Below are 14,507 nucleotides of genomic sequence, written 5' to 3' on the forward strand. Positions count from 1 at the left end.
CCTGTTAGCATCCATTCCCAAATGTCTAATTCTCATTACACTTTTTAATCCTCCAAGGCATTTACGTGCTTCTTTCCATCTATATTCTACCTCCACCCCTACTCCTCCCTTTCCTACCACATTCGTGCCCAAGTATCTAAAACTATCCACTTCCTCCAGTCTCTCACCCTTAATACTCACTTCCAATCTGCTGCCACTTTCTCCTCTTTACACCTCATCTCCTTTCTTTTACCCACATTTATCTTCAACTTCCTTCTTTCACACACCTTCCTAAACTCTGTCACCAACTTCCTCAATCCCTCCTCTGATCCTGCTAGCAATATTTTACTAAATTGAAACAAGATGGGTCCTAAACAGTTCTTATTAGAAACCTGGATAATTTTTTTTTATCTATATCTGCTTGAGGGGCTGAAAAGGGGGGAGGGGGGCACTGATTCAATGAAGCAGCCTTGCTGTGGATGTGCTGTGTCTTGTGACACTGCTTCTGACCCAGGGCAGTGGACAAGATGCAGGGATGACCTGTCATCCAGGAGGTGTCAAGATAAGAGGGAGGGAAGAGGGTGGAGGGGAGTGGAGTGTGATTGGGATGGAATGGGTGGGAGTGGTTTTTGTGCCTTTGTTTTTTGGCTACCCCCCTTGTAAGGGGGAAAAAGCCTTTGGTATATGTATGTATGTTAAAGAATTTCCATTGAGAGAAAAAAAAATGATTTTGTACTTTAAATTTCAGGATTTTTTAAACAGATGCTTAGAAGTTGATGTTGACTTGAGAGCTGACACAAAAGAACTTCTTTCCCATAAATTCTTAACCAGAGCTGCTTGTACAAGAACTTTGAATCCCCTCATCCGTGCCGCTCAAGATATTCTTGGTAAAAGGATTTGATAATTCCATAAAGTACTTATCATATAATTTGTTTTGAATTAAAAGACTACTCCATCAGTGCTTTAGGCTGCAGTATTTAAAAAAAATGTGAGAGTTTATGAATGTATTAAACTTCTTGTAAATGTCGGGAGATAATTACAAGGATGTTAGTACCTTATGGAGTGAGGAGTTAAATTCCAACACATGGTAGGGACTTGGTTAGGGCTTGTGCAGTATGTGACCAAGATAAAGGGTAATGCATTTAGTGGAAACCAGTTAAAGAACTCATGTTTATAGATAAAGCATTGTGTTTGGATGCATAGGTAAAACATGGTGAGCATTGGAGACATTTTCTCTCTCTTTCTCACTCTCTCTAAGTGGGAGGTTGACTTTCTATAGTGTAACTCATTCTTGTTCTGTCATACCCCTTGCCCACTGTCTTACTCCAGGTAGTAAACATAGAGGGGACATTGACATTTTCTTAACACCTAGTGTGTGTTAATTTGTTCCACTTGTATAAAATACAGCAATTTTGGCCATAGACCAATTGTATGCATTATCTAAGCATTTGATTTGTGTAGTATTACTGGAATGACTCCAATTGATTACAGGTTTAATTTTCTTTTCATGATATACTCAAAAGCTAAAAGTGCAGATCATAACATTCTACAGGGGACCAACATATGCCTTTTGTTTTAAGACTTTATCAACACCCCCTTCCAACTTTCCAATTTTTCATATTTCATTTTTTCATTTTACATATTTAATCATGTTCCCCATCTCCACATTCTCCAAAACCTCATTGTTTTCTGTGTTATCCCATCTCTTTACTGCCATACTCATTTTTTTCCTCACCATTTTCCACTTTCAGTTGCTAATCTCTCCTGCCTTTTATTAATCCTTTTTTTACTAAATGGGCCAATAGATTTTGATAAGATAACCTAAAGCCAGCAAGAATTAAAAAGTAAGCACTTCTTGGTTTTGGCAAAATGTAAAGGATGTTTTTGGTGACTTTATGGACTTGGAGAAGGCTTATGACAGGGTAGACAGGAGGACATTGTGGGAGGTATTGCAGATTTGGGGAAAGGTGTTAAGGGGGCTAAGATAAGAGGGAAAGAAGGGTGGTGGATGGGAGTAGGTGCATGTCTTTGACTTGGTTATCTCGTTTATAAGGGGGAAGAACTCCTTGGTACATAGATGGATAGACTTCAAGGTACGGAAGGGATAAATTGAAATAGGTGTAGCCCCTTTCTTACTTAAGGAGTATTGTGGAAATGAATAGAATAGGAAAAGATCAGATGATAAGTACTTCCTGCTACAGAGAAGATTAATTGTTTCACCCTATTTGATGATTTACTAACTCCATATAATGATTTTCTCCTTTCACATCCTTTAATCCCTCCCAATTCCTGTATAATTGTCATTTCTTTCACTTTGTTTCTGCACTTTTTTATTTTATTCCTTGATTACCTCATCTTGTCTCAAGCTTCCCGTACTGGCACTGTATACCTCCTTCCTCCCTTCTGTCCTTTCCCATCTTCTACCAGGCATCTCTCATATCATCCTCCTTTACTCTGTCTTGTACCTTCCACTCCTCCCTTCCCTCTCTCATTCTTTGATACTAGAATTGTCTCAGTTTCTAAAGCATCTTACCATCACCAGCTGGTTTTCAGGGTTTTACAGTGTCACCATGTTTCTCTCACACTATGGATGTGATTAGTGAAAACCAAGGGAAATATTTGTCTTGAATACTCATATGCTTTATTTATTTTTCTTGGGAAAAAAAAAGTAATAATAATCCAACAAGGAAAATGTACTGTATGGAAAGTCCTCACTTTTGTAGAATTTGTGAAATATGTTTTTAGAAGTCCTTATTTGAGACATTTATTCATTGTCAAGTTTGTGCCTTTTTTTTTAATGTAGGTAAGTTTTTATTTTGAACATTCATTTTCCTAATGTAAACTTATTAGACACACTTCATTGTTAACACAAATTGATCTCTTATATGCAGGTGCATGTTGAAAATGTATGGGTAATGATAAAGTAGAGGAAACATGGGTATTTCAAATGGATGGTATGTAATGAATTGTTCTCATTTAATTCCTGAACTAGTTCAAACTGTACAGAAATATAAAACAGGAAATTGTTGTGTAGTCTTGTTAGGACTAAGTTGGATGTGATCATTATTAGGTGAAGTACATGACATTATTTCATGTGGTGTATTTAGATTATGTAAGACCTTCATCCCTTGAGAAAAGGAGTATTGTAGTCTGTGGTCTTTTTAGAATTTTAACTTTATTTGATTTCATATGTACTTAACATTGTCGGAAAATATAGTGGATTAATTTTTTTTTATGTCAGCCTTACCAGACTCTGTAAGTAGAGTTTGGTCAAATTCCTGATTATCTACTAAAATGTAATCAAAAGGATTTTCACTAAAGGAAGATTTCCAAATGTAGTAGCATAGATCCCTGGCCTGTGAAAGCAATGCATATTATGTGGTCTGATTGTAAATTCTCCGAATTGCTGTTCAATTTAGGTCTGTTAATATGTCATGCATTTAGTGAGGGACCAATAGCAGGTACTTGCTAGTTCCCTGCAAAACAGATGTCCGAGAAAATCATCTTGCCATCTGGTCTTCCAAACCTGCCGACATTCTTTTCTTTATCTGGAAGTGCAATCCCCAAGGAGCAGAAACTCAATTTTTGTATTGGGCCTTTGATCTCTTAACAACTAATATTTTATTTCCTCCACCTTTACATATGGAGGGATGACAACCTATGATTATTTCCTTTGTCCTATTACTATGCTCTAGTGATGTAGAAACATCCCACACTAATACAGCAGTCAGTCTAGCATTTCAACCCAAAAATGTCTATAGGGGGACCCAGTAACTATTACCAGCCACTATGGGACTGCAGATTTCCTGTCGGTGAAACTTTAAGTAACAGTTATTACTACAGTATTTATTTAGTGACAATTCAGGTAATGCATGTACAGATAGTTGGGAATTTACTATTTATAAGTTTGCTATAAGGGACCAAATGGATGTTTTTTGTTATTTATGAGATACTGGTTATTATTTGTTGTTTGAAAAACTTGTGGCTTGTTTTCTGTTCATATTTTATAGTTTTAAAAAATCAGAGTCAGCCTTACCACAAGGCAGATGGTTATGAATATTTCATTCTTTTTTCCAAGTCTTATGAATAAGTTTTCATATTTATAAATGCAGTAAGATGTTATTGATGAAGCTTTTGTTCTGTTGACTGAAGAATTTAAGAAATTGATAAGAGTATTTTAAAAGACAGAAATTGATAAGAGTATTTTAAAAGACATACTTATACCAAAAGGTGCTTTCCCATTTATAAGGGAGATGGCCATCCAAGGCATGCACCCATCCTTCACCCATCCTTCAGTCATCCAACACATGACATTCATTTATTGTCATTTCATCTTAACTCCTTGTAGATGAAGAGTCCTTGTCTCATGTCCACTACTCAGATCAGGAACAATGCAGCAAAGCTCAGCACCTCTACAGCATGGCTTGACTGCCAAAGCTGGTTTATCTCACCACCTCATAACATGGTAAACCTCTTCCTTCATCCACTCAAGAATACTGAGCAGACAAGAATAAATCCCTTCCGGCCACATAATTTTATTATCCAGACACAACCACGCCCACCTATCTCTTGCTCTTTACTTTCCCTGCTTGACAGACATTCCTAACCCCTGGTCCAGAAGTTACATCAATGCACTCACTTGGACAAATGACCTGACAGTTGTAACCCAGCAAAGACGCAACAAAATAGCATCTGGAGACACCCAAGCTGACTTGTACAAACTAGAGCAATGGCTCAGAGATAGTAGACTGGAGCCTCACTTCAAAAATCATCAATGGCATTACTCACTCCAGATGACCATGAATAATAATGATAATTATAATGATGATAATCTATCTATATACCAAGGGATTTCTCCCCCTTATAAGGGAGGTAGCCAAGTCAGAGGCACATGCCTACACTCTCACGCATTTCACTTCCATCCACCCCCCACCCCATTCTCATCTTAGCTGCTCATGGATGACAGCTCATCCCTGTATCTCACCCATTGTCCTGGGTCAGAAGCAATGTAGTAAGAGACACTACATCCACAGCAAGGCCACTTCACTAAATTGGCAACCCCCTCTCCATCCCCCTCATGATAACAATAATAGTAATAATAGTATGTGATGATAATAATGACAGTAATAATTTGTCTAAAGAATGTCAGTCATAATGATCGTGATCATCCTCATGGTCATCATTTTGATCATCATCATTTTGATCATCATTTTAATCATCATTTTGATCATTTTGATCATCATTTTGATCATTTTGATCATCATTTTGATCATTTTGATCATCATTTTGATCATCATTTTGATCATCATCATTTTGATCATCATCATTTTGATCATCATCATTTTGATCATCATCATTTTGATCATCATCATTTTGATCATCATCATTTTGATCATCATCATTTTGATCATCATCATTTTGATCATCATCATTTTGATCATCATCATTTTGATCATCATTTTGATCATCATTTTGATCATCATTTTGATCATCATTTTGATCATCATTTTGATCATCATTTTGATCATCATTTTGATCATCATCATCATCATCATCATCTTTTCATACGGGAGATAACCAAATCAAAGGTAAGCACCCATTCCCACCCATTCCACTCCCATCCACTATCCATTCTTCCTTCTTATCTTAAGTCCTTGCAGATGAAGGGTCATCCCTGTCTCCTGCCCACCGCCTGGGTCATAAGCAATGCAGCAAGGCACAGCACATTCACAGTAATTATAGTGATATGCAGAAGCTACTGAAACATGTACTACATCCCAGCATCCATACCACACTATACATCCACACAAGGGCACATTGACACCCTCAGTCTCATGGAAAGGTCCTTCTTAAGAGAGATAGGAGTCACACTGTCACACATGTGTTGAGGACACCATCTACCAGTAAATCAGCACCAACAGTTGCAAAACCCTACATGCAACCATCACATAGATTACTGTAACACCCCACACCTGTTAGTGGCCCACACTAACAGTTCCATGACAACAACACACTATTCCTTTCTTAAGTGATCTATGGGCCCACCCAGTAGTTGTTGCTGGTTACTTGGGAGCTGTGGGTCTTTTAAAGAGACATTTCCCTTGTACCTAAGACTCTCTTCACTCCATCCATCTTTCCAAATTGTAATCTTCCCCTTCAAGTTCACTCCACTTCTTCCTTCCATACTATTTTTGTTAACCTTTATTAACCAATTTTTTCCATGTGCCTAAATCATCCCAATATTCTTTGAGTAACCCCACATTCCAACTCTTTCTCAATCCCTGCTCTCTACCTCACCTCCCCATTTCTCACTCTATCCATCCTTGTATCCCCACCATCATCTTAAGCACTTGATCTTAGACACATTTAAATTCATCCTATCTACCCCCTATGTATTCCAAATATCAGCTCCATACAGTGTCATAGGCATAATCATCTCTTCATACAGCCTTCTCCCCAGATACCTATTTCTCGCAACACTTTTTTCCATTTTGTAAAACTTGAGACAACAATTGATTGAATAATCCATTAATGCCTTCTCAACAACCCTTGCCATCACCTTTTCCCATGTATACTTGTGCTTGTCTCTTCTTAACACCATTTGTGGTCATCATCTCCCTTTCTAAACATATCTCCAATATCATGTTTCCACTATGGTTAATTGACATCCCAAACCAACCTACAACTTCATCTGTCTACTCTAGCATTGAGATTCCCATACTTTAGTACATTCACAGTCCTCCCAAAACTGTCAATACACTCGTTTTAATGATTAAAAAAGCCTCCTTTTTCTATTCACTTTTCTCAATACCAGGATTGTATGCACTCATAAAAACCCATAATTACCCATCCTAATTTCACTATTGCTCATATTATCCTAAAAGATACTTCACTCATTTTCCTATCTCATCACTTACGAACAGAGCCACTCCTTCACTTCCTCAACCACTCATCTTTTCTGACACCCTTCCCACTACAATTCCAAACCCAAACTCACTTCTCTCCTTTAGTTTGATTTCACTTAATGCTAACATACTCATCTTCCTTCATACAGAAAAATGTCTAATATCTTCCCTTTTATATGTACCACAACCATGCACATTTAATAACCCAATTACTAGGGCTCTGATTGGAGTCCTCCTCCCAGACGCTATTACGCCTTAATTTTTTGTAGAACACATATGGTGCAGGATCCCTAGTCCCATCACTCTGTCCTTGTTAGTTATCTTGTATAACTTGTATGGGAAAATGGTGATAGAATCATTATCCCCCTATCACAGGGGGATACAGAAGTTGAGTCACAGAAACAGGGAAAGGACAGGTTCAAGGGAGCAGCATAGAGGAAGGACGACTATAGTACAAAAGTATCATCATTCCTTTACAAGTAGAGATATTTAAACTAACATAGATGATTGATGTGACTCTGGTTCATAGGGGTGCATAAAACAATACCTAAAGTATTGTCTGCATGTTACCATGCAGTTAGTACCCCAGTACGGGATATTCAAAAGACACATACATATACCAAAGGCTCTTTCACTCTTACTAGGGAGGTAGCCAAAATCAAAAGGCATAATTCCACTCCCTCCCATTTCATCCCCACCCATTCCACTCCCATCCACCCATTCCAAAGACAGTTCTCCCAAATATTTGGGGTTGCCATGCCATACTCTTGTGAAGACAATATAGTTTTTTTTTTTTTAGCTTTTGAAGGATGTGGTAAAGAGGCAATACCCCACCTACTGATAAAGGAAGCATTCTTCAATGGTATTCTCAAAGGTAGAAAATGATATATTAAGTGAAAAACTTGGCTTTAGCATAAGTAGAGACCATTAAACTTTATACCACACATGGAATTGAACTATGTCCTTACTTAAGAAGGGAATTTTTTTGAGGGAAGTAATATTTTAAGTAAGTAAATGAGTGAAGTTGGATAAGATGAAAGAGAAAGATGGAGAGAGGAGTGTGGCAAAAAATAGATGAGCAAACCCGTGAATTTTAGAGAAGGAAAATGGATGAAGAAAAGAGAAAAGAATTGTTGCTTTTAATAAGACATGGAAAGGTATATAATATTTGATCAGAAAGTATTATTTATTTATGCTAATACTGGAGGGACCAAACTGCTTAAGAAAAAAAGGGGTGGAATAGAGGAAAAGATGGGAGGAGAAGGTAGAAGGGAAAGGATAAGGGCATGGGGATTCCTGGAGGATAGTCTGAAAGAAAAGGATACGAGATATGTGAAGGTTTACATAGTACAAGAAATGAAGGTATTTGTCTGAACCTTACTTTTTTATTTAAGGCTAGATAACTTTCACTAAGTGTGTGATTTGGTGAAGTCCTTAATGGGGCAAGGTGCTTAAATGAAATATATATTTAGATGAACAGTATACTTACATCTAGTCTTCATATTTGACATTGGCTCATTTAGTATATGGGAAAGTTTATCCTCATAAGGTGCTAGAAAATTGGATGGTAATGGATTATTTAGTTCTTCAGGTTCACTTGTGGCTCGGAACATCCTCTAATGTATGTTTATGCAACCACTAGTCATGCATTTGTAATTGTCATGTCAGAGTTAGATGATGATAAGTTTCAAAGTATTATTGAATGGATGTGATATTTTCCCAGACTTGTTTCATTTGGTGTATATAGTGTGTTTGTTGAATGCATTTTGTATGCATCCTTATTTGTAGTTTTGAAGATGTTATGATGTAAAACATTCTGTTACTTTTCATTATTGTAAATATTTATCTTGTAAACTTTTTCCACTGACCTATACCACTATCCCTGTTGGCATTTATATCTTCCATTATGTTTATCAATCCCACTTATCAGTTTTTATCTCTAAAGTTCATGTGTTCCTTCACATTCTGTGCATTCTACATTCTTTTCCCTTAAACTTCATTTTGTGTTGTATAGTAACAGCTGTAAGTAATAAATTCACATGTAGTTCATTTTATTACCTGTTGTTATTTCCAACCAATTTATATACATAGATCCCTTCAGTATTGTAAACTCAACCATTTCTTATGTCCTTCCTCCAGGTTCCCATGAAGAAATGCCAATTTTTTGTATGATATTTAAGCAGTTGTAGTCTTGTATTTTGTGTTACTACTGTTTTATTGCTCATTTTTTGTACAATTCTATATATGGGTTTAAGAAATACAAGTGAAGCAAAGCTTTAAATGTTTTATTATAATCCTGCAGTTCAGGCAAAGTTTGGATATTTTTCTGAAACATTGTGCAGATGGTAGTGAGAACAATGTTATTATAGTTACAGTTGAGTCTGGTAGGGTGAGGAAAGGTTAACTTCCCCAGGTGACATGAATCTTGTTTCAAGGTCTTGCAAGTTTCTTCAACCTTGTTTCTCCCAAGGAGAGGGTAGCAAGATCGTTAGGTTGGACTCAAGGACTGGATATCTGGAGGAGGAAGACCAACTAGTTCCCCACCACAGTCAAGCAGTGCTTCCTAAGACCTACTCCCACCTAGGAGTTGCCATGAGTGAAGCAGTGACTGAGACTGACAATATAATCAGTTACTATCGAGCATCCTCCCACATAACAATAGCATTATTCTTCCAACTAACAATCGAAAGTCCTTCAGCTATGGTGTATGACAGCAGAAGATGAAGCTCTTTGGAACCCCTGAGTCATAACCTACATGACAGGTGGTGTAGGCCCAATGCCTTGTGTCAAGATTATATTAAAAAATACAGCTACACAACTGAGCATCCTTATTCAGGATCCACTCTAATCACCCCATGTGTGGAGGGGACTAGTAAAGGTGCCTTAAACATAGACTCCCTAAACCTAACCTGGTTTGGGTCTTGGTAGATCTCCAGCAAGATCACCTACACAGTGGCATGAACAAAGAATGTTGGGAAAAAGAAGAGGGAGCAGGAGGTCTTCCGTAATCAAGTTCCCTGAACTGCATTTCCACCCCACCTTGTGACAACCCCCCACGAATAGAGCAAAATCCTTCCCCTGAGGACGGAAGTAATCTACAATGACAGAACAATTGCATTTGACCTCCTCTTATAGAGAGGGCTTTTGACCATTGCTCCAGCCCTGCAAAAGGAAATATTTTTTCTAAACTTGGACCTGTATTGAAATGAAATTGACCCTGACTTAGATTACCCAAGATTCATAGTCCTAAACAACACTAGTAAACCATCACTTGCAGCAGATCACCCTTTAAAGTAGCCAGACTTCAATATTAAGTGAGGAAGACCCCACCGAATTTTGGCACAAAGAAATGAATCTCAAACAAAAGAATTACAGTTGAGAAACTAACATGAAAATTATCCCTCTCAATTATAGTTGAAGCCCTAGTTCAAAACACATGGTTCATTCAGTAATAGTGTGGGAGTGGCCAATGCTCCACAAATAGAAGAGTGCATGGAACTTTTGAATAAAATCTAAGGCCCAAAAGCAGGTCTGCAAGAAAAACTAGGCACAATGGATGAGTTGATTGACCCTGGAATCGCATATTTGGAAGCATTGGAATCCATCATGCCCCGCTCCAACAATTCCTTTATAACAGTTAGACCAGTAGCTACATCAGACCCTCTCCATCTTAACATGACTTTCCTTCAAGCCCATGCCACCCCTACCTGCACACGCACCCACCACTCCCAGTCCTCCTCTTGCTGATGTAAGAAAAGACTCGATTCCCCATCTGAAACCACAGAACAAGTAGATGAATACATTAAAACACTATACCAAGGTATTCCCTACCCCAAAAAACACCACCAGTCACTCGTGACCTCCGAAGAATGTATTCTTTTTGGGCAACGACATCATAGGAATCCACCGTATTAATTGCTACTGCGTCTACTGTATTTATGCCCGTACGCGAGTGTGAGTGATCACGAGTGTACCTCATTCTCGGCCTTCAAATTGACCAGCACAACGGGTCACCCTCTCCTTCGTCTAATCGCCACCGTCTTTGTTCCCTGCTCACTGGCGTGCCTCTAATCCACTTTTGACGTCTGAGGGGGCTGCTAAGCTCCACGCACAGTCTCATGAGTACGAAGCCTGTTATTTCTGGAGTCGAGCTCCTGAGGTCACCTCTCGGGGGAGCGGCTCGGAGGAGGACCCTTTTCGGAAGGTGAGGAGGTCCACTCCTTCCACAGAGGCCACTGTGGCCCAGGATTTTCTCCCGACCAGGGGCAATAAAGAGTCTCCGCCGTATATGTCCACCCCACACCCTTCCACTTCAGTTGTACCCATGGAGGTTGCTCACAAACCTCCCTCGTGGACTGTTACCTAAAGTACCCAGAACACTGCATCTCTTGGGACCTCTAACCCCCAACCAGCTCCTGTGACCAACCCCCCACCAACTCCTATGACCCCTTCTGCCGCTGCACCCTCTGTGATGAACCAAGACCTGTTTCATCAACGCTACGTGGTTGTCATAGCCATCGAGCTGGACAAGTAAGGCTAGATTCACCGTCCGGCCCAACCTGCAAAGAGAGCTTGTGTTGACCTCCTCAAGTGGGAGACACACGATTACCTGAAGAACATCCTGGTTCTCAATGGGAGGGATGTCACCCTCGTCAGGCTAAATACCAGAGGAGAAGCTGGGCAGGATCCAGCAGCGGCGCCAGGAATTTTTAGTTGGGGAGGCTAAGGGGTGGCTGAGCAAATTTTTTGGGGGGCTAATAGTAATATAATAATACACATATATTATCCTTAATTCAGAAGGGGAGGGGGTTAATGGTTGGGCTAGCACTGATGGCTGACAAATCTTTAGCCCTGGCAATTAAAAATTCCACTTAATAAAATTATTTCAATGAGTGTTTTAAATTTTCAAATTGCTCATTTCAGTTGGGGGGGCTAAAGCCCCCCCCCCCCCCCCCCCCCCTGGCGCGGCCACTGTCAAGATCAGGCTGATGGGCTATTTAGTGGAGTTCCCGATAACCGGAGTAGAACAACAACCAAAGATTACACCCACCAGGAGGAGCCACGGACATAAAAAGGAGCTCGATCACGTCATAGTGGAAATGCAAGGGACATTTCATCATCTTACTTTCACCCCCAGATGGGACAGCGAATGCTGGGGGGGGGGGGAGAAGGTAGGCATAGGGAAGTGTGACTTGGTCGAAGACCGTGTCTACAACCTTCATCAGCACCCTAGTCACTGTTGCCTCAATCATCCCGATACACTTCACCACGGCAGTTGCCATAGAGGTGACAAACTCCCACACGCTCTCCTTCGTCATGAAAGGAGGGGTAGCCAGGTTGGAGTGGGGGGTATCTGGAACGGGTTAGGGGCGGATGGGTCCTGAAGGGAACAGGAGCAAGTGATCTCCCTGCTTGCAAAGGTGGTCTTTGGCAGCTGGCGAAATGGATGGCGACGGGGGTAATGCCTCTACCGCCATCAGGAGGTGGTGAAGAAGCAGAGGTGGCCAGGGGCTGGACATCCCATGCTGAAGCTCTTGGCACTAGTTACGTGTTTGAGGTGTGGGATGGGATAGCCTTTTCCAGGCTTTGCCTCCGCATACTGCAGGTGCCGCTCCCGGCCTTGTGATCCTCTTAGCAGTTGGGTCACTTAGAAGTAACTTCTACCCATTCCCTGTGCCTCTGGAAGTGTTCTTCCGACACATGAAGATCGCTGCAGACGACACACTTGTTCTGGCGTCGACAACGCGACAGGTGGTGCCCAAATTGTCACCAATAGCAGCGAAGTGGCTCCTGGGAAGGGGGATTAACTTGAAATTGGTCCTGATCCCCAGGTGTAACTTTGCAGGAAGCCTGCCCAGCATTTCCACGATGACGAAGCTGAGCTTCTACTTTTTCTGCCCGAGGCTCCTCCTGGCGGCGGTAACCTTTGGGTGTTGTTCTATTCCGGTTATTGGGAACTCCACTGAATAGCCTATCAACCTGGTCCTGACCGGCTTTTGTGCCTCTGGATTTAAAACCTGACAGAGGGAGATGTCACTCACCATTGAGAACATGGATGCTCCTTCAGAGTAATTGTATGTCTCCTTCTTGAGAGAGAACAACACGAAACTCTTTGCAGGTTTGGGCTGGAACAGGCGAATCTGGCCTTCCCCTGTTGTCCAGCTACGATTAGCCCAATAACACACTTCGTAGGCGTTGTTGAAGACGAAGGTGGGTCGGCTCACTTAGAGTGCAGCGGCAGAAAGGGTCACAGGATCCGGTGTGGGGTGGGGTGAGATTGAAGGTCACAGGAGGCAGGTTAGGGGTAATGGATCCCCAGAGATACAGAGCTCTGGTAACTTTCGATGACGATCGCACGGCTCCCATGCGGGAGGGGTGTTGGGTGGACATATACTGCGAATCCACGTTGTGGCCCCTGGTCGGGAGAGGAGCCTGGGCCACAGTTGCCTCTGTGGAAGGGGTGGACCTCCTCACAGGCCAGGGAGGGAACCAATCCTCAGTGTCGCTCCCTCGAGACGGCGGCCTCAGACGTAATTGCCTTCATGAGGGAAACAGCCTTCGTCCTCATGACGGCATCTTAAACAACCCGCGCATGACGTTTAAAGATGGATTAGAACCGTGCGTCTTAGACGTGGGGCGTACGCCCCACAAAAGGGGCAATTCGGTTTTTCAGGTGGGGCAATGTGATTTTTAAGGGGGGCAATTGAGAGCAGCTGAGGACGTCCGGGTCAATTTTTTTTTTATTTCTATTTTATTCAATTTTGTTTTTGTTTTTTATTTTTCATCAAAGCCTTGTTCCTTTGAAGTGGTTTTAAACCAATGTTTTATGCTTTTGCAGCTAAAGGGGAGTTTATTTTTCAAATGATAAGAATTGTATATCACAACATTGGGGTCATCAGGGTTTAAAAGGTGATAAAATGGTCGTGGCCAAAACAAGTATGAGAACCACAGGATTAGAAGGCACGCCACGGAGCAGGGGCACGGATAGTGACCCGTTGTGCTGGTCAGTTTTAAAGGCCGCGGATGAGGTACACTCGTGATCCCTTAGGCCCCCTTGTCCACACTAGGTAATTAGTTGACCGTCACTAGTTGCGGTCACAAGTTGCTTAGTGTGAAAGTCTCGGGCAACCACAAGCAACCAGTGACTCGCCGACGAGTTGTGGGAAATCCCTTTTCTCATCACCTCATTAGTCGAAAGAATTGGCCATCAATGGAGGAGGTGCTTCTGTTTGGGCTTTTGCTGGTCAAGGAAAAAGAGACGGTCGGTGACAGCAACTGCCAGTGACGGTCATTTGTTACCGGAGCGGGCAACAGCCCATAGCCTGTTGCGCAATCGGGCAACCGCAGTGACGTTGTTGTGAAATAGCTCAATTTTAAAATAATGGTAGGCAACAATGTGACCGTGCACAAGTGACGGTCATTTGTTGCCTAGTGTGAAAGGGTCCATACACTCGCGCACGAGCACAAACACAGTTACCAAAAGGAACTCATGAGGCTTCTGAGATCACGGGTGACTGGTGCTTCAGGTCGTTTTGGGGGTGGAGAGGAGGATTAGGGGAACACGCGGACACACACACTCACCTTCCCCCACCCCACCCCACCACCCACCCGGCAATGAGTTCT

At 41.4% G+C, this 14,507-nt stretch overlaps 1 protein-coding gene across 2 annotated transcripts in view; it reads left to right on the plus strand.

The window, feature by feature from the left end:
- Pak3 (p21 (RAC1) activated kinase 3) overlaps positions 1-5,115 on the plus strand; it is a 43,009-nt gene extending 37,894 nt beyond the window's left edge. Inside the window, exon 11 of one of the 2 annotated variants that reach the window (XM_076208409.1) lies at positions 728-5,114. In XM_076208409.1, coding sequence (XP_076064524.1) covers positions 728-880 — 153 coding nt within the window. In that variant the 3' untranslated portion in view covers positions 881-5,114. Of the gene's footprint in view, positions 1-727 lie in introns of both variants that reach the window. The other variant, XM_076208420.1, reaches the window with a different exon arrangement.
- Positions 5,116-14,507: the final 9,392 nt, after the last annotated feature.

This window comes from Oratosquilla oratoria, chromosome 2 (genome assembly GCF_046742065.1).
Source record: "Oratosquilla oratoria isolate Oo_2021 chromosome 2, ASM4674206v1, whole genome shotgun sequence".
NCBI classification, from domain to species: domain Eukaryota; kingdom Metazoa; phylum Arthropoda; class Malacostraca; order Stomatopoda; family Squillidae; genus Oratosquilla; species Oratosquilla oratoria.